Source organism: Anthonomus grandis, chromosome 10 (genome assembly GCF_022605725.1).
Source record: "Anthonomus grandis grandis chromosome 10, icAntGran1.3, whole genome shotgun sequence".
NCBI classification, from domain to species: domain Eukaryota; kingdom Metazoa; phylum Arthropoda; class Insecta; order Coleoptera; family Curculionidae; genus Anthonomus; species Anthonomus grandis.
Window position 1 is genome coordinate 23,056,582 of NC_065555.1, and position 24,070 is coordinate 23,080,651.

At 33.0% G+C, this 24,070-nt stretch overlaps 1 protein-coding gene across 1 annotated transcript in view; it reads right to left on the minus strand.

Annotated features, from left to right (window-relative positions):
* The window catches only part of LOC126741335 (uncharacterized), a 696,399-nt gene that overhangs the window by 53,959 nt on the left and 618,370 nt on the right, over positions 1-24,070 (minus strand). The window contains exon 3 of the mRNA XM_050447739.1: positions 2,776-2,863. Within this exon, the coding sequence (XP_050303696.1) occupies positions 2,776-2,863 (88 nt within the window). The remainder of the gene's footprint in view (positions 1-2,775; positions 2,864-24,070) is intronic.

Genomic DNA, 24,070 nt, shown 5'->3' on the forward strand with positions numbered 1-24,070 from the left:
AGAACCCCTAATAAAGACCAAGCGTCAGGCTAAAAAGCCCTGGATGATATAGCATATCCTGGACTTGATGGAGCAACGCAGAGTACACGTAGAGTAAAGCACAAAATTCTGAATTGCATAGAAATCTTTACAGAACCATTAAAACCAATATCAGGCACTCTAAAGAGGGGTGGATAAACGATAAATGCCAGGAAGTAGAAGAGCTTAGTAAACGATATGACACTTTCAAGGTTCACAAAAAGATAAAAGAAGCAACTGGTAGATATCCGCAAAAAAATGGCGGCGAACATAAAACATCAAAAGGATAATCTGGTCTATGAAATAGCTGTGGCAGAACTAAATCGTCCAAATATTGAGTGATGATTCACGGCCTGAAAAAAAAGTATTTTTAAATGCAGGGTGAGATATAGCCATTTCAGAAGTCCAGAACCCTATTAAGATAGTAAAAAGTGCCAAAGCGCTGGGTCCAGACAACATACCAGTGGAAATTTTCAAAGTCATACAATAAAATTGTCTTAGAATACTAACACAGTTCTTAATAAATTATACCATACAGGAAATATTCCAGATTAATAATTAATGTCTACTTTTGTCGCTCTGCCTAAAAAGCCTAGTACACAATCAAGTGAAGATTTTAGGATAATTAGTTTATTGAGTCACGTGCTGAAAGTGTTCCTTAAAATAATTCATGCACGTATCTACAACAAATATAAGTCAATTATCACTGAGACTCAATTCAGTTTTCGTAATGACCTTGGAATATGTTAGGCACTCCTTGCAGTACAAGTGCTGTTTCAGCGATGCAGGGATGTTAATGTATAGGCATATTTTGTGGACTACACTAAAGCATTCGATAGACGTCAATACGATAAAATGATTCCATCATTGGAGAGAGTGGGAATCGACGCCAAGGATAAGCAGATCATCAGTAACCTTTATTGGGGACAGAAGGCAATCGTGAAGTTGTGTAAAGGGAACTCTGAACCTGTTGAATAAAGGTAACTTGAAATTCTACTCTGACGATATCTTTAGTAGAGCGCTGTATGGAGTTCATAGTAGAATAAAAGTTAATGGAGCAAATATAAACAACATTTCATGATAGCAGACAGCTTGGAAAAAGACTTAGTAAGTTCTCATACTATTACTAGCAGAGAATATGGTATAAAATTTAATGCCAAAAACACAAAGTACATGATAATTTGGAAAACTCCAATACCATATACTGATCTGATCCTCAATAATCAGGTCGTTAAAAGGGTTGACAAATTCAATTATTTAGGAACTATCTGAAACTTGGGATCATTTTGTGGAGATTAAATATTGCATAGAGAAAGCACGAAGTACTTTCATTACAACGAGAATTAGGCTTATCAATGGAGATCTCAGTTTGGAGTTTAAAAAACGAATAGTCAATTGCTACATCTATACGAAATGGAGAGCTGGACAGTTTCTACGGCTATAAAGAAAGAATTAAACGCCTTTCAGATGTGGGTTTACAGACGAATCCTGAAGATACCTCGGACCGACCATACGACAAATAATGAAGTACTAAACAGAAGAAAGTGCCAACCGCAACCCTTACTTACAATTAAAACATGAAAACCTGAATACTTAAGACACTTAATGAGAAATAATGTAAATAAAAATCGTCTCCTACAGAACATCATATAGTGCAAAGTAAAAGTAAAGACAGGTCCCGGTAGAAGAAGAATTTCCTGGTTGGCATATCTCCGCAAATGTTATAGTGCTACCTCCACTGAATAGTATAATCATCGTATCAATAGTATAAACATTCGTAATGGATAGGGCATGAGAAGAAGAAGAGAATGCTTTGGAAATAGAATATCATTTTGAAATGAAGTTGTAAATTAGCTATTATGACTGGACGATATGATTATGACCCAGACAGTAGAGACACGTTGCATGTATATGCCCAGAATATATAATTAGCATATTAATATCGTCAGGAATATATCACAGCTCACTTGGCATATGCTAGTGAGCATATTCAAAAGGTATCTAAGGTCCCTACAAAACGAATACCAGCAATATCTTTTATCTTCTATAATATATGCTAGGCATATCTTAAAGATACTTAATATATATGCCTGCAATATATTTTCATATTTTTAAATATGCATCCTCAATTATTTATTCGGGGTGGAAATTTAAAAAGTTTAAATGTGAAAAATCTTGCATAATAGAAGAGTTTGAAATAACTATCACAGATGTTGGAAATAATATAGAATCACCAAAATATTCTATGTCATCCCTCTCTGTCAAGGGGTAAGTCATCCCTACTCCAACATTCAAATGGCATCATCTCCATTTTCTCATAATTAACATTTAAATTAAGGGTCTCGGTGAGTAGTTTCCTCTACACAAGAAAAGTTTTCCCACTTGCTAGTCAATGACACCTTTAATTTAAAGAATGGCAAAGAGCGTAGTGCCATTTGAAATTCTGGTTATAATGCATTTCGAAGGTTACTCACCTTTAAAAACTCTAACCTAAAAATTTTGCGGTTCTAGTCCCACCAACTTCTGTGACACTTATTCCAAGCTGCATTACAAGTTTTAAATGAAACCATGAAACTTTTACATAGCATGAAACATTTACATACACCATTCCTTTATTTATTAAATGTATATATAGCGTAAGAAAAGGAGTTAAATGTCAATCTGTTTATTGATATTTGTATATAAAGTGATAGACAAAATACTATGCAATAATTATAACACTACTAAAAAATAAATATTGCTTTAGCTTTAACTTACCCAAAATGCCTTTTCTTCTGTTTATGTGCCGATAGTTGTTTTGGACAAGAAAATGTTCGATCACATACGTTACAAGTCAAGGCCTCTTCTGTAAAAATAAAATAAATTAAAGTTAAATTTAAACAACTAATAATTTTTTAAAATATGTAAAATTGGATTTATGTAAATTCATCTGCACAAAATCTGCTTTTTTTTCCTAAAGATAAAACATGGCTTCGCAAGTGTTGCAGCTGTAATAAAATGCAAATTTTAATAAATTTGCATATACAGCAGGATGTAGGAGCTGTTTGTGCCTCTCGCGAATTTTCTGTTAATACAATTTAAATTGTAATTTGCGGAATTAGAGTTTTATACACAAGGTAGGTTTAAAGTCCTACATACATTAGTGGGCCTTCGTTAAACTAAACAAGAATCTAAAAAATATAAGAAAATACTGAGGGAAAACTTTTGATAATTATTCGGTATTTACACTTGAATAAAAAAACATGACAAAAAATATTCGGACGTCAATTAAGTAATTTTACCACGTTGTCATATTGCTCAGATGTAAGGGAAAAAATAAGTTACGAAGACTCAGAAATCGTTGTCTATACGTTCAGTTTTGATCAAATTCTAATTAGAAGGAAAACGATTCTCTTTTATGTCTTGGAGTTTTTATTGAAACAATACTTTGCTTTCCACACCCAAGACCTCAATTGGCTGGAACAGTATAATCTGTATAATTATTGTATTGTAACTATACTGCAGCTACATATTGCAAAGATTGATATTATTTAAAAGGGTATATTAATTGGGATATCTCAATCCCAATTACAAAAAATACTTTACATCATCAGTAAATTCATGCAAACGCAAAACGTTAAAACGTGACCGATTTTGCAAATGCATTTTATTTAGCTACTAAATTTGCATATACACCGATGCAATTTAATATAGGACTACATACATGTATGTTTTATTTACATACTATCAACTGTAGTGACCTGTAACAATCCAATTTACACACTTTGCCGGAAAGCGACAGGAAAATGATCAACTATATGAATATTCTATTAGTATAAGATAATGGTAACAAAGTTATGAGGTCCCAAAGGCCTTCACAGATCTTGACACATCTATGACGTGTGTAGTTAAGCGATTTATGATTTTCTGTAAGTGCTTAAATACTACTGGGAAATAAAGTAAATCGTACAATTAATTTTGATGGTCGGATTATACAGGGTGGCGCATTCTTGTGAACACAGAAAACACTTTGAATGTATTAAAAACCCCAAGTGACTAAGGAATATTGTCTTCTGGGATACTCCATACGAAAGGAAGTAGAAAAAGTAATGGTGACACTTGCCGGCAGGTGTTTTGTTTATTGGATTTATCAGGGTAAATCAGAAAACCAAGGAAAAGAAAATATAACGAACATTTCGGCCAAATCCAATTCGGGCCCGCTTAATATTTTTTAAATTATTCTTTCTTCAAAACCTTTATTTTATCTTAATATGAAGTAGTTAATTTGTGCTGATCAAAATTATTTATTGTTATTTTCTTAAGGGAAATTTCTTATAAAAAGTGAGTGATAGAACCTGTAAAATGAGATAAAAGCTGGTTTGTTTTAAGAAGGTACTTACTACTTATTAATATTTTGACCTCAATATTATTAAGTACGTGATTCGCTCGCGCTGCATGTTATTCCTTGTTAAGAATAAATTGTTTTATCTAATGTTGCTTTAAAACATTACTGTTTCGAAGAATTATAGGACTTTATATTGACCTGCTGTCATCAGAATCAGAAGTGACCAACAACTATCTTACCATAATGCGAGGTAGTGACTTTGGGAGTGTAGTTAATGGAATTACCAGGAAGTCGATCAGTGGCGGATCTTGCCTTGACCATTGCTTTGTAAACTGTCAAAATTTTCTGTTTGAGAATATAAAATCTGTTGTCCTTGAGAGTGACCTTTCCCATCATTAGCGCATCTTACTCAACATTTCACTTAGGAAATTTAGGGCCCAGGATAATCAAATTAAATGAAAGAAATCATTACATTAATATTAATTCATTAATTTTGAAATCTTTCTTATTTTTCAGAAACGATAGTGATGGGGTACTGGGGTGATGTATTGAGAGAAGATAACGTTAAAATGAAAACTAATATTTTTCTAAATAAAGTAAATATCATGATATCTGAATCCACTAGTGTCAAAATAATAAACCATCAAAATAGGAGACTGAAACCTTGGATCACTGGTAGTCTTCTAGTATCAATTAGAACTAGAGAATGCTTAAAAAAAGAATGTACATGCAATTAAAACAGTATTATACTTGTAAAAAATACAATATATATCAAAGGGTTTTAAGTAAATTAATACAAAATGCAGATGATCCGAAAAAGACTTGGAAAATTATTAGAGAGGCTACCAATGATGTACGAGTAGGGCAACATTCAGGAATTAAAAGCAGTAATAGTGAAGAAAATGTAAAGTTGACATACAAAAAGGAAATGGCTATTGAGTTTAACAAGTATTTTTGTAAATTGGAAAAAAGGCTGTCTGAGGAAATAAGTCTGAATGGCCAGGGGCAGGGTGGCATGGAGAAGAGGAAAAATCGTTTATTTTTCTCGACTCCAATTTCAAACAAAGACATAATAAAGGTGATTTTAGACTTAAAAAGTGGGTGAAGGGTGGTTTGGATAATGCTTTCTCTAATATAATAAAAAAAAATATAATGACGCCTTAGTTAGTCCTTTGAAACACATAATTAATCTTATATGTTGTTCTGGAATCTTTCCTGATATTACCGACTACCGACCAATAGCTCTTACAAGTATTCTTTTAGAAAAATTATTGAAGAGTGTCTTAAAAATAAGTTGCATATTTTTTTAGAAAATAATAATTAACTTAATAAGAAACAAGTTTGCTTCTAGAGAAAGCCTAGGTAGTGAAAATGCACTTGTGAAAACTTCCGAAAGAATTATCAAATGCTTATACCAAGGAAAAAAAGGAATAGCAATTTTTTTTATTTACGAAGGGTGTCGATACTGTTGCATACCAAGTACTTTTAAGTCGGCTAGACTGTATTGGAACTAGAGGTATTACTAACGAATTAATAAAAACTCACTTAAGTCACAGGAAACAGAGTTCAAATCTTTTAGAGCAGGAAAGTGAAGGGCTGGGGGTAGATTTTGGTGTACCACAGGGGACAGTCCTTTCTCCTCTTCTGTTTGATAGTGTCTATGTTTATATAAATGGCATTATGAAGCTTCGAGGAGAGAATGACATATTTTGCTTTGCTGATGACACCGCTATTATTATAAATGGAGACAATTGGAATTGTGTAAAAAAACAGACAGAGACCGCAATTCATAAGTTAAAAGAATAGTTGGATCATAGTCTTCTCTTTTTAAACATGGATAAAATAAAATTTAAGGCTTTTTCCCTTTCCTCTCGTGCTCTGCCTGATTATCAGGAACTTAAAATGCATGAAACCCAATGCAATTGTGACATTAATTGTAACTGCTCCACATTCATTGCCAGATCATCAATATACCTAGGGGGTAATATTTGATAAACATTTGAACTGAAAGGATCATATCAACTGTTACTAAAAAAAATTAAAAAACTAATTTATAAATTTTGTGAACTACGGAATATCTTACCCTTTAAGATACTAAAAATAATTTATTATGCTCTTGTCGAATCAATTTTAAATTATGGAATTGTTGTTTGGGGTAATGCTGGTTCCTCAATACTTTCAAAGTTGTATGTATTACAGGAATGATTTTAAAAATTATTTTTTTAAAAAATAGGAGGCATCCCACAGACTTAGTGTTCAGAGAAAGTAATAATAAAGTATTAAATCTGAAACAATTTGTATATTAAATCACTTATCAGATTTATGTAAAAAAATAATTACTTCAAAGAATAATTAGAGCATGGATTGAATATATTGATATGTGAGATATTGAAATGTTGCTCTGCAGAACCCCAAACATGCGCGATGCCAGAACTCATAGTTATTGTGTATAAAGAAAATAACAAAATATGTGTGTATAAAAATAGAAACTAAAAATTCATAACATTCTATGTACTTAAACAGACGATATACATACTAGAAAGACCCTGCAGCACCTTGCAACATTGAAAGGCTATAATTAGCATTGCCATGAAATTCTGGGCAGTTTGTTTGCTTGCAACATCTCTGATGCAATGGTGCCAAATGCTTATGTATAATAACATAAAAAATAACATAAAAAAACACATTTTATAATATCATAAAAATTTGTCATTTATTTTGACAAGCGGAAAACAATATTATTCCTCTTCAATAAAATAAGAAGCATTTATTTTTCATAAAATGTGATAAGATGCTCTATAACACAGTCAACATTCAAAGTTAAATGAATGTGGATAACGTATCTTACAGAAAAAAGCAACAACATCGCAACGTTGCTCGATCGCATTGTTGATTCCACCGACACAAGTAATCTTTACTAGTGACGTCGTCAAAAAAGATTTACATGATAAATATTTATTATTAATAGATTATGCTTTAAATTATAAAAAATATTACCGTTTATGAACTCTTTATGCGTTTTTTAAAGTACTTCATTAGAGTAAAGGTACTTATCCAATAAGAAGCATTTTTATGAAAATTAAATATTATATAATTATTATAGATTTTTTAATAAGTGTTTATTATTTTACATTTATGACGACGGTTGTCCCTTGATATCCTGTTATGACAGTATCGTAATATATTTTATTTACTTGTGAAAAGATCGGCTTAAATGGTCTTTTTTCCATGATGCGGAACAAACGCCATAAGTTTCTACTATCGTAACAATTCACAAAAATACTGAAATGACTCAACCTTTTTTCTTTTTTAACCAAAAACTGAAGAAAAAACACAGAATTTCACAAATGCCGAACTTAAAAGGCATGAAATGTAAACACAAAGCAGTTTGTCAAGATGGCATCAGCTTTTGCCTCCGGTGTTGCCATTTCAAATTTTTTAAAAGCAATTTTAGGAATAAGAATGTTAATAATTTTTTTTTATGCTTTGAAGATGTTATTTTTGCGCTTATACTAACATATATCTATTTGTACTTTTTATTTTTAATCCATAATCTAACATCAATAAGTTAAATTAACGTTATGATATGTGTTGATATACAATATATTGTATAGCTGAAAATTTCCTCTTTTGAAAATCTTGTAAACTTGACAACAGAACATCGATGAATATATTTGTAAACAAAACTATCAACAAAAATATCGAATTCTAACACATTATAAACTCCTGGACAAAATTATCGCACCACTAATTATTTTGTCAAGAAAATTTAAATAAAAATAAATATCAGTTAAAACAGTTATAATATCTTTTCTCGTATAAAAAGCAGAACTGGACAAAAACTCTGTTTATGCTTTATCATGGAACATGCTGCTCGTGAGGAGTGAGAATACATCCGCAGGAAAGTTTTCATAATTTGATACGAGGAATGCTGCGAAGACTTCAAGCGGTCATTGCAGCTAGAGGTGGCAATACACGTTATTAAGAATTCATTATGGGTCTATTGTTTTATTTTTGTATCAAAACTGAAGTTAGTGAAAATCGTGCTTTTCCTTGTATTGAATTTAGTTACTTAAATCTCGTTTTGTTAAATAGAATATAATTGTTTTTGTTAATTAATAATGCATAGTTAACAATGCTTATAAGTTTGCTTATTTTTTTTATCTTTATTAAAAAAAAGCTCTAAAAATCAAGTGATGCGATAATTTTGTACAGGAGTTTATTAATAGGGAATTTAAACAAAATATTAGTCCTAACGGGATTTACATAAAATAACCTAAAATGATGATAAAGGATAAAATGGCCTTGTGAGCTTTTGAAAACTTTTTCACGATCTCGATAATCACTCTATCTAGCATCGGAAGAGCCTTTCTTGGCATACTTGGTGGTATTTTGTCTTGTGCGACTACGATGCAGTTTGATGCGCACATCTGATACGACAAGTCTGTCTTTTCCAATGCGGTCATTGAAATAGAACCATCTTTCCTAATAAATGGTATAATTTTTGACCTATAGAAACGTTCACCAACTGCTTTTGCTACAGACCAGAACGATCTTGATTCATTTAGGCTATTGAGAAGTTAATTCTCACTCTCTTATTATGTATTTCTTTGCAGGTATTAATCACCTGCTTGCACGCATTTCTTAGGGGGACAAAGTTATGTGATAAGCAGCATTTTTGTTATTGATTCCCTTATTAAAATTTTTATCCAAGCACGGTTTGCTGTCTGCAGAGCTTTGCAAGATGTTCTGAAACAGACATCATTCCAAGAAAACAAAGAGAGGAGCTGCTTTAAATGTCTCTAGTAGGCTGATCCGAAATCTTAAACAATACATGGCATGGATAGATCCTGAGTTTTCATTTCTAGTTTACATGTTGCGGTTACTAATTTGTGATCTGATGTTTCTAGTGGTACGCTAATATTGTACGAGTCAGGAGCCGTCGCGAGAAACAGACCCTTGAGGCTAGCAAAGTCTATCACGGATTCTGGTTAACCACTGTATAAGCTGTGCTAGATGGTGACTAATTGTAAAGTCCTCTTCGCTCCTTAAAGCTTTCCACAATAAAAGTGCCTGCATTTGGCTGGTTTGCTTGCATATCATCGATTTTATCAGCAAAGTTGGTGGACAAGCCTTCTGCAGTGTGTATCGCTGGGTAATCTGTAGAGGAAGTAGAAATTCTTTGTTAAGCTCTTGGTCTAATTTTAGTACTGACCTCAAAATATATGTTCTGTTCCTAAATATAAAAATATACATTCAGTTTTAATCTTCTCCCGAAGATGTTAACTTCGTTAGCGGTACATTTTTCTTAAAACTATTTTGTATTTGTTCTAATGACTTTAATTGATATTTCTATATATTGCTGGTACATAACTGGTGTGCTCCATCATGAGCTACTACTTGCTGGACAATCGAGAGCGGAGGAAATGGAAGGAATCCTCTCGAGCCCGGAGTTTTTGGAGAGACCCGAAATTCTGAGGTGGTGATTTTTTTATTTTATTTCAAATGACAGACAAAAACATTTATTTCAATGGTTTATACAGTTAAAATCTCGTTTGATTTGATTCATTAAGTGTTCATGGTTTGCAGATTAATAGTTATTTATAAGAATTATTGAAATATAATATTCAATATTCAACATTATTAAATATACATAATTAACATGCATATTTAATGGTTAGTTTCATTCACCTAAAGAAATTATGGATTTTTTTATAGGGGCCGTAAATTGTTAGACCCGTGCCCTATTTATCTCTCGGTGGCTCTAATCACTTATTTTCTCAGAAGGGATTTAAAATATTTTGTTATAATTTCTGAGTTGCATTTTAGTTATGCGTCTATTTCCTCAAAAATACAACCCCATCAAACAAGGGTGGAAATTTTATCTGTGGTTTAAAAAGCTTCTTTAGTGAAGCCTATTTTTTATATCAATTTCCAAAAAAGTTTTTCATGAGGTCTCGTTTGGGGTGGGGTCTAGACTTCTAAAACTTCCCCTCCCATGGATGCACGGGCCTGAGGCATCTTATTCGGTCATAATAGGCATCTTATGCTGACAGATACAATGGAGAAAATCGCAATTCAACAATGATTGATATGTGTAACATGCCGAAATATTAGCAACCGTAGCAATTGTGTGATTAAAGTGGCACAAAGTGCAGAATATGCCAACATTGCTGTGGAATACGTGTTGTCTGGTAGTAGGAATTCCTGGAACTATTGCAAGCTGATAAGCAAGACGAGCAGATGAAGAATGAAGGGTAGTCGGTTTTAAGATTCTCCTGAGGGGAAGCTGACGTTACGGGGCGCTTTCTGTAGAATGTAACAATTCTGTAATTGTTGCTCTGCTTTCCAATATGCTACTTATTTATTTTAGTGCCCATATTACATTTTCTTAAGGCTATAAAACATATCGATCGAGCTGACAACTATGAAGTTTTTAGGTTTAACTTGGACATCTTTCACCCAGTCAACGTGGTTCTTTTTTCCCAAACCCCTTCCCACTCCTAGCCGGTGGTTAGTTAATTCTATTTATGCCAGTTATCACGCCAGATGAGAACGCTTAATCTGGCTACAAGGTGGGGCGTAGGTGAAAAAGATTGATTTAGAATCCTTCGCTCATTATACATATATATACCAGAGACAAGGATGCTAAAAGTTGTTTGAATAGCCATAGGAGCTTAGACTATAACCGTTTTCTGAGAGAACTCTTCCTGTAGGAACTCAGGGGACACGAAGGAAGAAATTGTTATGTTACAATATAACAAGAACATGTAATTCTCAATTAATAAAGGAACCTACTCGTGTATCTAGATTTGGCATGTCTCCGTCTGACTTATTATTTACAAGTATAGATATTGATTGATTGGTATGACTAGGTTGTAAAAAATAAGTTCAGTACTGTTTTTTTTTACGATTTTTTGGGAATACGTATAAAACAGATAGGACAAGTTTTACTATGACAGAATATTACACAAAATTTAGCATATTTTCTGAAATATTTCATACAGCATAATAGCTATAATACAGACAATAACTTTTAAACTGTGCAATATTCTCTTTCTAATCTGCATAATTCAAATAAAAATATGGCTTGCACTCTATTTCTCGTGGGAGTTTTTAAATTTGCCTCAAAGCGATAAGGTCTTATATAAATATTATATCAAGAAAGTTATTATGGAGCGCACGCCTTTATGCAACGCCTTTGATAGGAACATGATAAGGTGAAAAGATTTTTCCAACCACACATATTTCTATTTTTAGTAAAATTATATGTTTATCAACTAGCACATGTATTTGTTTCCTTTAATAAATTTAAGTACTCTACATAGAGTGCATCCCAAAAGTTATGTCTTAATTCATTTAAAATTCAGGGGTGTATTCGAAAAAAAAAAACGCTCGGACCCGTCGATTTTTATTTCAAGTTGCGCATTTTTGTACGTGAAGTTTGTATATACAGGGTTGCTCAAAAATAAATTACGACCATCAACTTCTTTTTTTTTTAATGAAAGCACCTTTGTTTATTTCATCTTTGAATTGCGCGTGAAATTCTACGTATGTTTCATGCATCATGTCCTATACCTAAAGTCAACAGTTATCGAAAAAAAGTCGATTCATGTAACAAATAAAAAAAAAAACAAAAATTAAGTTAAATGTTCAAAATGGTTGCCATTCACGGCTTGACAATATCCAAGGCGATCAATAAAGTCTCGTTGCACATTTTCAATCATTTCCGGAGATATGGCGCGCACTTCTCTGCGAATTCTCTCTTTCAAGTCGTCTAGATTATTTGGCATATTAACAAATACCTTCGACTTGAGGTATCCCCACAAAAAAAGTCCATTGGTGTTAGGTCAGACGACCTAGCAGGCCATTCGATGGGTCCTCTTCTTCCTATCCACCGATTGGGAAAGGTTTCATCCAAAAATGTACGTACAGTGGCAGCATAGTGCCGAGGAGCGCCATCTTGCTGGAAAATTAGTTCTTCGTCAGGATAGTCTGGGTCCAATGGATTTGGAAATAAAGCTAGTAATGCTGGAACTAATTCAAATTGGAGAAAATCAAGATACACTTGTCTCGTTAAAGTCTGTTCAAAGAAAAAGGGACCTATTACTCTTCCGCGCACTATTCCACACCACACATTTGGTTTTTGAGGGTACTGGGTGTTTACCTCCATCATCCAATGCGGATTTTGTGTTTCCCAATATCTACAATTTTGTCTGTTCACACTACCATTCAAACAGAACCCGGCTTCATCGGAAAAAATAATATTTGTTACTAAGTTATTATTTAGATTGCGCATGTTTTGTAAGCGTTCACAAAACTCATTTTGCCTATCGAAATCGTCATCAAATAACTCTTGCACAGGAATAACTTTGTAGGGGTGATATTGCTTTTTAACTATTCGGTGAACTATAGATTTCGCCATGCGACATCTGCGATAGAGGAGTGCATAGATTTTCTTCCAAAGAAAGCAAAACGTCAAGTTGTTCATTTTCATCTCGAGCAGGACGACCAGATTTCGGCAGATCTCTAATATGACCGAATTTTCTGAATTTAGTCTCTATTCTACTCACCACCTTTTGACATATCGGAGGACGATCAGGATGGATTTCATTGAATAATGAGCAGCTTCTCTTTGAGTACGTGTTCTCACCAAACCCAACCATGCACAGAATTTCTATTTTTTCTCGTTCCGTTAACTTTATCATTGTGAAAATCGCAACTTTGCTCGTAGACTTCACACTTGACAATATCTGTTTGGCGTACAACTGTCATATAGATTTCTATGAAAATACACGGTGACCAGCCAACAATAAAAAAACACGAATGAATGGAATTTTGCTCTGTATAAAAATTCTCAGAGATTGTGTGGTGACTCGTAAGGTGAACTTCAATAATAATGTTTGGTCGTCTTTTTTTCGATAACTGTTCGATGACCTTAGGTATAGGACATGATGCATGAAACATACGTAGAATTCCACGTGAAATTCAAAAATGAATTAAAAGAAAGGTGCTTTCGTTTGAAAAAATTAAGTTGATGGCCGTAATTTATTTTTGAGCAACCCTGTATATACAAACTTCACGTACAAAAATGCGCAACTTGAAATAGAAATCGAAGGGTCCGAGCGTTTTTTTTTCGAACAAACCCCTGAATTTTAAATGAATTTAGACATAACTTTTGGGATGCACTGTATGTACTTAAACAGGGTGACCCATCGAAAACAGTCCTTGGTTTGGGGCCCTTTTTTAAAAAATTTAAAAAAATGTTTGGACTTGTCGATTTTTAATTTTAGGGAGACAATTTTTTTTAATACTTTCAACCCCTTAACATCAATCTCTTGGCGGGGGTTGTAACCACCCTCAAAATCTTAAATAGGAGTGGGGGTCAAGTAATGCTTATTTTTAAAGGTCTTTTATTCTAGTTACAACTGCCTAGTTTGAAATTGCTAACTTGAGTTTTCGCAGTATGACAGCTTGTCAAAGATTTTGAAACAATACCGTTGTTTAATACTTTTAGCGCTAGTCTGTAGAGGTTCTTGATTTACAAAGCCAAAATGCTCGCATCCGTCAATTTTTGATTATAGAAAAACGATTTTTTGTTTAAATTTTCAACCCCACAACTTCAACCCCTTACCGGAGGCGACATTCACCCTTATTTCTTAAAAGTGGTCCTCGAGACTCCCGTTACATGAGAAAGTTTTCTGGTACTTAATGTAGGGTTCATACTAACTTCACCGAGAACACCGACTTCTACTGCCTCATTTCTCACTGGATTTTTAATATCCCGTTCTTTATTTGCCACGGAACCAGTTTCCCGAAATTTTGTCACTAACTGTAGGAAGTAACCATGATGTACATGTTTATCTGCCTGTCTCTCATTAAACAAAGTTTCCGTAAGTCATGCACATTGGTTGTTTATAAAGTATAATTCAATAATTTCCACTCTCTCCGCAATAGAATAAACTATTTTTATCGAATCGAAAGAAAAGCACAGAAATAACTAATTCACATCAACTTGTTTACTGAAGATAAAGTCGGATTGTTAACTGATACTCACCCATCTAAAATATCCAGTAAAATGTTTAGAATTCGGTTGCTTGGCGATGCGTAGCTCGAATTTAAAAAACAAAGCGCTATTGTAAAGAAAATTTAATGCCCTTTCAACAGATGTATCACAACACACCCCTTCCAATTTAAAAAATAAAGGTGGCGACATTCACCCCGCTAAAAGGTTAACGTTGTGGGGTTAAAAATTTAAACAAAAATCGTTTTTTTTTAAACCAAAAATCGACGGGTGCGATTTTTGATTTATGTTTATTTCTTTTGTTTATTTGTTTTGTACCGCAGAGAACCTCTAAAAACTAGCGCTAAAAGTATTAAACAATGGTATTGTTTCAAAATCTTTCACAAGCTGTCATACTGCGAAAACTCAAATTAGCGATTTCAAACTTAGCAGTTGTAACTAGAATAAAAAGACCTTGAAAATAAGCTGTCACTTGACTTCCACTCCTATTTAAGATTTTGAGGGTGGTTGCAATCCCCGCCAAAGGGTTGATGTTAAGGGGTTAAAAGTATTAAGAAAATTGTCCCCCTAAAAACAAAAATTGACGGTTTCGATCATTTTTTTTAATTTTTTGAAAAAGGGTCCCAAATCTTGCTGGACTGTTTTCGAGGGGCCACCCTGTATATACATATATAAATGAAAGGCAAAATAAGGACCACATGCTCTGCGAAATCGGATTTGCATGTTAATCAGTAGTCAGGTTTAAAAAACAATCTAGTTACTAAAGATGCTTTCTGCTACCCAGTTTTAAAACACAATCAATATTAATTAAAAGGGGATATATTAAACATAACTATCATCAAGTTTAATACTAAGAATCCAGTTTACTTTTGAGTTATAGAATTAGGATCAAATACTTATAATTGTTTGTTATACAGCAGTACTTCGAGAAATTAGCATAAACTGCAGTATTATTAAATACAACAAAAAATGGGATTTTTCAACTACAAGAACGTTTCTATGAAAAATACGTTAATGTGAATAGTATGCAATATTACGAATCATATTGATGCACTGACATCACTAACTAAATCTCCCTATTTTAGTCATCACGCATTGTGTTACATGAAACTGCCAGTTGTTCTATTGACAAATAATGACAACAATAGAATCAGGAAGCCAACCTAAGAATACTCTTATCGTTAAAATCTTATCTTAATGCTTAAGAAAATACCATTCAGCTCGCGCAAGGTGCATGGTGTCTATTCTATTAATCGCCTCGAATCATATTAAATCTATGGTATAAACATTCTACACATGACTATATTACTTTTATGTAATTTTAACTAAGTGCTTAATAGAAACGAGACATTAAATTAAAAAATCCACAGCTATTTTTAATTCACATCTTTTACGAGCTAAATACGAATAAAGCTTATAAATGAAAATATCGAAAATTTTGCTCGTTTTCTCCGAACAGTAAGTCAAACTGTAGATTGGGATAGGATACAGATAATTTCGATAAGCCCAATGAGTGTGATTTTTGCTTGTGCAATAATTTTAGAGTAAAACCTTCATAATATAATATTTAAGAAAAATGGGGCTAAAGTAGAATTAGAGAATATCATTTAATTCTAGTGAACTTAAGAGGCAAATCTTCACTATCACGAGTTATTGAAGTACATAATAAATTTAAAATACTAGCTGTCAAAATGTGTATCTACGATAAACCATCAATGAGAATTGGAGTCTACTCGTGCCGTCTTTTCAACATCAAATGGAATCCTATTAAATCAACTAGCCTGCGTATGAAGCCACTGCACATTTAGCAACTGCTGAAACAAATGGGTGATCGTTCATTGACAAGGCACCTAAATTATCTAAATAATTAACTGAGGTGGGTTATGGTCAATTGCATTCGAAACACGTTTACCACTCTCAATTAAAAATTGATTAAGGAAGCACGTCGAGATTTTATCTAAATTTAAAGCGTTTGATTTGACTTATATATCACAAAACCTAGATGAAGTTAATAGGGCATTTGCCTGTTTAAGCATTTCTGATTGGACTAAAACAGCATCTCAAGAACTATTTTTTAACATGAAAATCCTTAGGCTTTATCGCGTTTTAATCAAAAAATGAATGGTTCAATTGCATTTCGCATTGCTGTAAATATTTATTATTAGCTTATTTTAAAATGAAACAAAACAAGTTTTTAACTTTTTAAAAACCCAATGTTTTTCTCTTAATCCTCCTCTACATCACTTATGAGATCTTCTCCACAATCTGCATATTCATTTACATCTTTTTCTTCATTTCTCTTGGTTACAGTCATTCCATGTTGGCAAGCATTTTTTACTTCTTTTTATTTTAGTTATTTTCATCTGCTCTTTAGCAGCTGCACGTTTTTTTTGCGTTGCTAATTTCAGCCTTTTTTTCTTCCTTTTTATTAAGGTCTCTCCAGGCTTGAGTACTTAAAGATTGAGTCAATAAGTACATTATCTCTTAATTGTTGTCTTCGTTCTCTTTTTCTGGAATATTTTCCAATTCTAAAACGTTATTAAGAGAAACATTAAGAGGCACATAGCGAATCTAATGATTGCTTGGCTCTACCTCATGGTTTTCTTTAGACGATTCCGATAGTTCTAAAATATTTCCATTTACTGGGCCATTGCTGCATTCATTCTGTTTTTCAGTTGAACAACTGACTCCACGCTGTCAATTAGTTCTTCTGAACTGTGATACTCAGAAATAAACTCAGAAGATGGAAAATCGGGCAAATCACTATTTGTAGATGCATCATTATTTTCCTTAATATTATGGACATCGCTTAAAAAAAATCCTGATAGAATTTGATGTTATGTGGGACTAGAATAGCTTGTTGGATTTCTGCGTTGGAAGCATCAGTATTTAGGTCTATGACTGCTTCATTATTATTATCAACTTCTAAGATGACCTCCGTGTGGTACTCGTTCTGAAAAGCATTAATTGGAATGACTGCATTCAATAAGTTTCCTTCGCCTTTATCAAGGTTTGAAATTTCCCTGAGAATTAAATACACATCCACTCCATGTTCTAGTAAATTTGGCCTAATTTTTTCTATAACTTTTTTTGTTTGCGATATTTATTTCGTATTTAGATGTCTTGAGTTTAATTAATCCCTTGTCAATTCCCACACTATTTTCCGATTAGGGCCAACAGGTTTTGATATATTTTAAGTAATCAATATTATTGGATTAGAAAGGAAATAAACCACATTTTCTAAAGCCATTTACAATATTTTACTGTATATTAGATTTTTCAAATGCCTGTTGAAGCAGAGAACAAAAAATATATTTATTTACTGTTTCATTCACATTTTTAGGCTTATTTTGCCATACTGTGTGCTTTCACTTACTTTGTAAAGACTTAAATACACTGACTGGTTGGCTGTGAGATGTGCGTTCTGTTAGCTGGTAAAGTATATAAAATAATATTATTTTGATCGCAAAATTCACTTAATTGGAGGGTTATATGCGATCGATGCCCATCAATTATATTTGTGTCACCCATTCACGATATTTGTGTCACCCATTCATTAGAATCATCGCTTACATATTCCTAAAAATTGTCACTTGTGATCCACTTGACTATCAGATCTTCCTAAGATCCAATTTGGGGGCATATTGTTGACTAGGACCTTTGGTGGCCGCATATAGAAAAATAGGACTAAAGGAGGCGCGATCTTACCACTGGCGGTAAATACAATGAGGACTATTATATTGTCTTTCTCATTATCAACCTTTACCGAATAAATATTTTTACATCCTCGTGGGGCTAATACTTTGCCGGTTTTTAGAGACAGGGAAAATTCGGTTTCATGTCTCCATCCTCCAATATATAAATGTTATTGGTTTTACTTAAGAATTGTTTAAGATCGGCAAACCGTAGCCTAATACCTTCTCCACTAATGATAGCCATGGCTTTATTAATACTCCCAGCTTCCCTAAAGACTATGACAGGATGTCCCTTTAAAAAGCGGAAATACCACTTTTGTGCTGGCCTTCCATTTTTTTAAACAGAGACTTTTTCCGTATTTTTTATTACTGCTTCAACCGTGTTTAGAAGATCTTATTTTTTAACCGGAAAACCTGATATAGCTAGATTAATAATGACAGACACAATTTTTTATTTTCTGGAATGCAATGGTTGAGGTCCAGTCTTTCGCGGAATCTTAAGCAGTTTTCCCGACTTGTGATCCTGTAAGGTTGTTTTGGGAACTCCGAAGTCTCTGCTAGCTTTTCTAACGGACATATTGCCTTCTTGTATTTCAAAAAGAGCCCTCTTTAGGGATTTTTCAAAATACTGAAATCTTTTATTATAGCATTGTGGCCTTGTACCGTTCTTTTCTTTTTTTACTGATTCTTGATTTTTGTTTGTTCTCGCCATTTTATTCTAGAAAAAAGTAAAACGCAATATAAAATAATGATTATTTGCCGTGGTCGAAGAGGGAACCATTAATCGTACTCATAAAATTACATGTAACTTCTAATGGACGTTAACTAATTAGCATAGAAAACTTGAAAAGGTTTGAAATTTCTCTGAAAATTAAATCCACATCCATTCCATGTTCTAGTAAATTTGACCGGGCTTTTTCTGTAACTATTTTATATTTAGATGTCTTGGGTTTATTAAGAAAAGCTATTTTCCTTCGAATTAATTCAAGAACAAAATAAATGATTTGTTGCACAGTTTACAGGCAACATTTTTAATATTTTTTTCGATACGACCAATACTTTTCGAGTTATTTGCATTTAAACAATTAAATTGTATATAACTTTTTGTTGTCTGTTCTAATTTAAAAAAATAATTATTCGTGTTTAGCATCGCAAAAAATATCAATGAGATGCTTTTAATCTCTCCGAAGTCTCTGCTAGCTTTTGTAACGGACATATGGCCGTCTTGTATTTCAAAAAGAGCCCTCTTTAGGCATTTTTCAAAATACTGAAATCTTTTATTATAGCATTGTGGCCTTGTACCGTTCTTTTCTTTTTTACTGATTGTTTATTTTTGTTTGTTCTCGCCATTTTATTCTAGAAAAAAGTAAAACTCAATATAAAATAATGTTTATTTGCCGTGGTCGAAGAGGGAACCATTAATCGTACTCATAAAATTACATGTAACTTCTAATGGACGTTAACTAATTAGCCTAGAAAACTTGAAAAGGTTTGAAATCCACATCCATTCCATGTTCTAGTAAATTTGACCGGACTTTTTCTGTAACTATTTTATATTTAGATGTCTTGGGTTTATTAAGATAAGCTATTTTCCTTCGAATTAATTCAAGAATAAAATAAATGATTTGTTGCACAGTTTACAGGCAACATTTTTAATATTTTTTTCGATACGACCAATACTTTTCGAGTTATTTGCATTTAAACAATTAAATTGTTTATAACTTTTTGTTGTTTGTTCTGATTAAAAAAATAATTATTCGTGTTTAGCATCGCAAAAAATATCAATGAGATGCTTTTAATACCCCTAAATTTTGTACCTTTTGCTCTCACCGAATGGACTATATATTCAAATCACCCCTCCTATTTTGTTTTTGGATGTTTGATCTGGTTATATTTAATCGATTAAACTGTAGAGTAGATTGATTACCGGCCGTAAATCTGGCACGGTTTCCAGTTGCAGTGTAAATAGCTGTTAAGGGTAGCCAATAATAATAAACCACAACAAGTAAATTGTAATGGATCGCCAAACAAAATAAGATGTGTGAGCGGAATCGAATAGAAAATAATATTTGACTTTTAAACCTATTCTGATGTGATATTTTGTTATAACATAATTTTCTACTAAGATCCAAAAAGGAATCAACCAGGAAAGCAGATTTCACGCCTCAAAATCGGTAAGTTGGCACGACTGCACCACTTTAACTATCAATAATTAAAATGTACCCACACCTGCAGTTGACCATGGCAATCATTGCTAATACTACCGAGCCGGGTTTAAATATAATTTTTAGGATAGAGCAGTAAGAAAACAGGTATTTTTCCCCATGTTGCCCACTAAAGCAATGGTGTCACGGGCTGGCTTATTTGGATTGTGACTGATCTACCTTCAATTCTGCCATATTTCCTCGTAACCCTCTCCTCGAGTAAAACGATCTTCCTATACTCCTCATGTTACATTCTCCACTGTTTTAAAGGTACGACCTATGTACCGATCAGCGTATTACTCCAGGATAAACTGTTTCTGTAAAATGTGTTTACTCTTTACACTAATTTATACATAAAAAAATTAACGCAAAAATAATAAATCACATAGTTCAAGCGATATTTTTTTTGAGAATTTGCAGTTTTTTTCAGTTCCATGACAGAGTTCCATTACGCAAGGAGCTCGGTCGTTCGAGCGCGAGTCTTAGGGTTTCACTTGGAAATAAAATTATGTTTTTTCTAGTCTGACCAAAAAAACTAGCATACGTTAAAAAACAAATATGCCCAGCCAATGAGAATTGAAGCCGGTACCGAAAATCGATTAATCCCTTCGTTTATGTCCGTAAAATTTTGCGCGCGCATGGCATTTTAATTTTGTTTTGTTTTCCCTAACCTAGATTGCAGATTTTATTTGCTTTGCTTCTTGAATGATTTAATTATCACTGACAATTATTATTTATATCGATTTTGCGACTATTTAAGTGCTCACAGCAATCATAGTGTTTAGTGTTGACTTCTTTGTCTATAATATTCGATTCTATGCTAATTTTGCGTACAAAAATAAACATTTTAGTTGAAGAAGTAGTCCATTCTTGCAGTGGAGTTAATAGGTCAATGGGTAACTAAAGATATTTCGGTCATCCTCCACTAAATTTATTTAAAAAATTTTATCGTATTGTTTTGTTTACAAAACAATTATCATATTGTCGTAATGATGTAATTTTAAAGTTTTAGTAAATCCATGTTTGGTCCCATTTTCATGTATTATAATTCGTCTTAACCTTTTAACCTTGTCTGAGGCACTAGACCTATAAGATGTATTGACGGCAACCCCTTAATTTTATTATCCCTGATGATGGACATGTTATATTATGTCCGAAACATGTCGGATTAATATTTTTTAAATAAATTTAGTGGAGGATGATCGAAGTATCTTTAGTTACCCATTAAACATTTTAGTGTTTGACTTTAAATTTTTAGTAAACTTTCCAGTGATTTCCTTACTGTATAATTTCTTACTTATCTTTCTTTCTAAGATGCTGCAGTATCTGTTTATGATAATTATGGCATCGCAAAGGTAAGATATATTTTTGTAGTTCTAATCTGAATTATTATGTTATTACAATGCAACAAAATGCAATCTGCGAAGTCTGTGAGAAGAAATTTTTAAGCACATCGACGAGAAACAGACATCTTAAGAAGTTTCACCTGGAATTTGTTGGCCAGGAATACAGGAAACACATTATATGTCCATGTCCAATGTGTACCAACGATACCCAGACATTTTCTTATCTTAGTAGTTTAAAGAAACATTTGCTTGATATTCACGATATAACGATTAAACAATGATTTTTAAATTTTAGGAGTTTCGAAGGAGAGTGCAAAGTAATAGGGAAGTCGATTATGCTTGTCAAACCCGAAATAAATTTAAGAATGGATAAGAACATATATTTTACAATTGTAACAGGAGCGACATCAGAGGTTGTATAAACTCTTAGTTAGATAGGTATTTCTTTAATTTTACATTTTATCATCATTTTTCGTTCAAAATTGCTTATGTAACCGCTATTCACCTGTATCATATCCTTTGTAAAAAATGCGTTTTTTTGATTCTGCATTAAAAAATTGTGGTTCCCATTTAAAAAACATATTAATGATATCATAGGGTGAATTCGCCAGTGGTCAGAGAGTAGTTAATGTAAAAGTAAACTTTAAATTGGCAAAAAACAAAGTTTTATTGTATAGCATAACGCTTTCTTCACATAAAGGCTAAATTATAATTTTTATCGGATAACTTATGGATTATTTTAAATGTTTTATTTTTCCCAATGAACGGACAGTGCTAGCTAGTAGTCGACCAGGCTATGCCAGTTGACGGACAGGGCTGATATCGCACACTGTTGTAATAAAAACATTATGAATTTAAGGATCTGAAAAATAAAAATCATGAAAAACAAAAATATAAACTTTTATTAAATGAAATAAATAACTCTTATAACTAACTCATTTAATAAATCAACACAGCGATATTTTTCTAGATATTATTCTAAATCATGGAGCCATAACTTTTATTCCATAATAGCCATAATTTATTCTTCGATTATTTTGGCTTTATCTTTAAATGGTGTTTTAATGCTTCCAGCTATAACAATTTTTTGAACTGCTAGTAATAATTACTCTTTTTTAAAGGAAATCCACATTTTGCTAAAGTTGTTAACCATGCTACTATTTTTTCTTCATTTTTGGCACTCAAAACTGGATCAGGTCCCATACGACATTTAACGTCCATTTTTACACGACCCTTAATCCGACCCAGGACAGTCGACTTGGGAATACCATGCTGGCGACAAAGTTCTCTTAATTTTTGGCCATTGCAGACCTACTGGCAGACGGCAATTAAATTATGTTCTGAATAAGCAGCTCTTCTTCGTTTTTTATTGAAATCCATGGCTTGTTTTTCATATTTCACCAAAAAAAAAACTAAATTAGGGAAAAAAACATCCAAAAAATTATGTGGAAGAAGACTAGAAACAATATCAAAAACAAAAAATCGCAGTGGTCGGATACAAACATATGTGCATTTTTTGCATAAAGGCCGATTTACATGATGCCAGTAACTGGCGCCAGTCTCACTGGCACGCCAGCGCTGGTATCGTATAGACACTATTCTATGCCAGTCCAGTGCTGACCGACTGCACTGGCGAGAATAGAGGGTTCGCCTATTTTTCATGCCAGTCGATTTCACCTCCATGCACCGCAACACCCGCGCCAGTGCTTAGGCAGCTAAACACGTTGCCGCCAGTCAGTATCATACTTAGGAAAGCTGTCTTGAAAGTTGAATCATTTAGTTTATTTTTTGTAATTATTTCTGGGTGTTTTTGAAAAAATGGCCCCTAAGTTTAGTGCAGATGAAATTTTAAAGCTTGTTCAACTGTATGAGCATGAATGCCTATGGAATATTCGATGCCAGGAATATAAAAACAAACAAAACCGAACATCGGCTCTTCAACAAATTCGGACCGAAATTGGTATCCAAGGTATTACGATTGAGGACATAAAAAATAAGATAAAAAGTATTAGAAATACTTACTATTTAGAAGTCGATAAAATCGAGAAATCTACTAGATCTAGCGCTGGGGGAAATGTCTGTATACCGAAAGTAACATGGTTTGAGGAATTAAATTCCTTTATCAAAAATGTGGCAGTAAGACGAAGAACAAGGGTATGAAAAATAATATGTATATTTATAAGTTTAGTTTAACATTATTTACTATTTTTATAATACTATATGTGACCAAATTGCCACAGAACACTACCGTCGTCCATAAAAAAATTCTTATATTTATCTCTTTTTTCTCAAGCAATATTTGCTAAATGATTATTACCTTGATTCGAGATACTTTTTAAGGGAGTTATTTCATGCCTCCATAAGCCTGGTATAATATTTCCATCTTGATCTTCCCTATCTATACAAGTTGCAGTAATATAGGATTTTGATTTTTTCTTAGCCAGTTATGTAGTGCACAA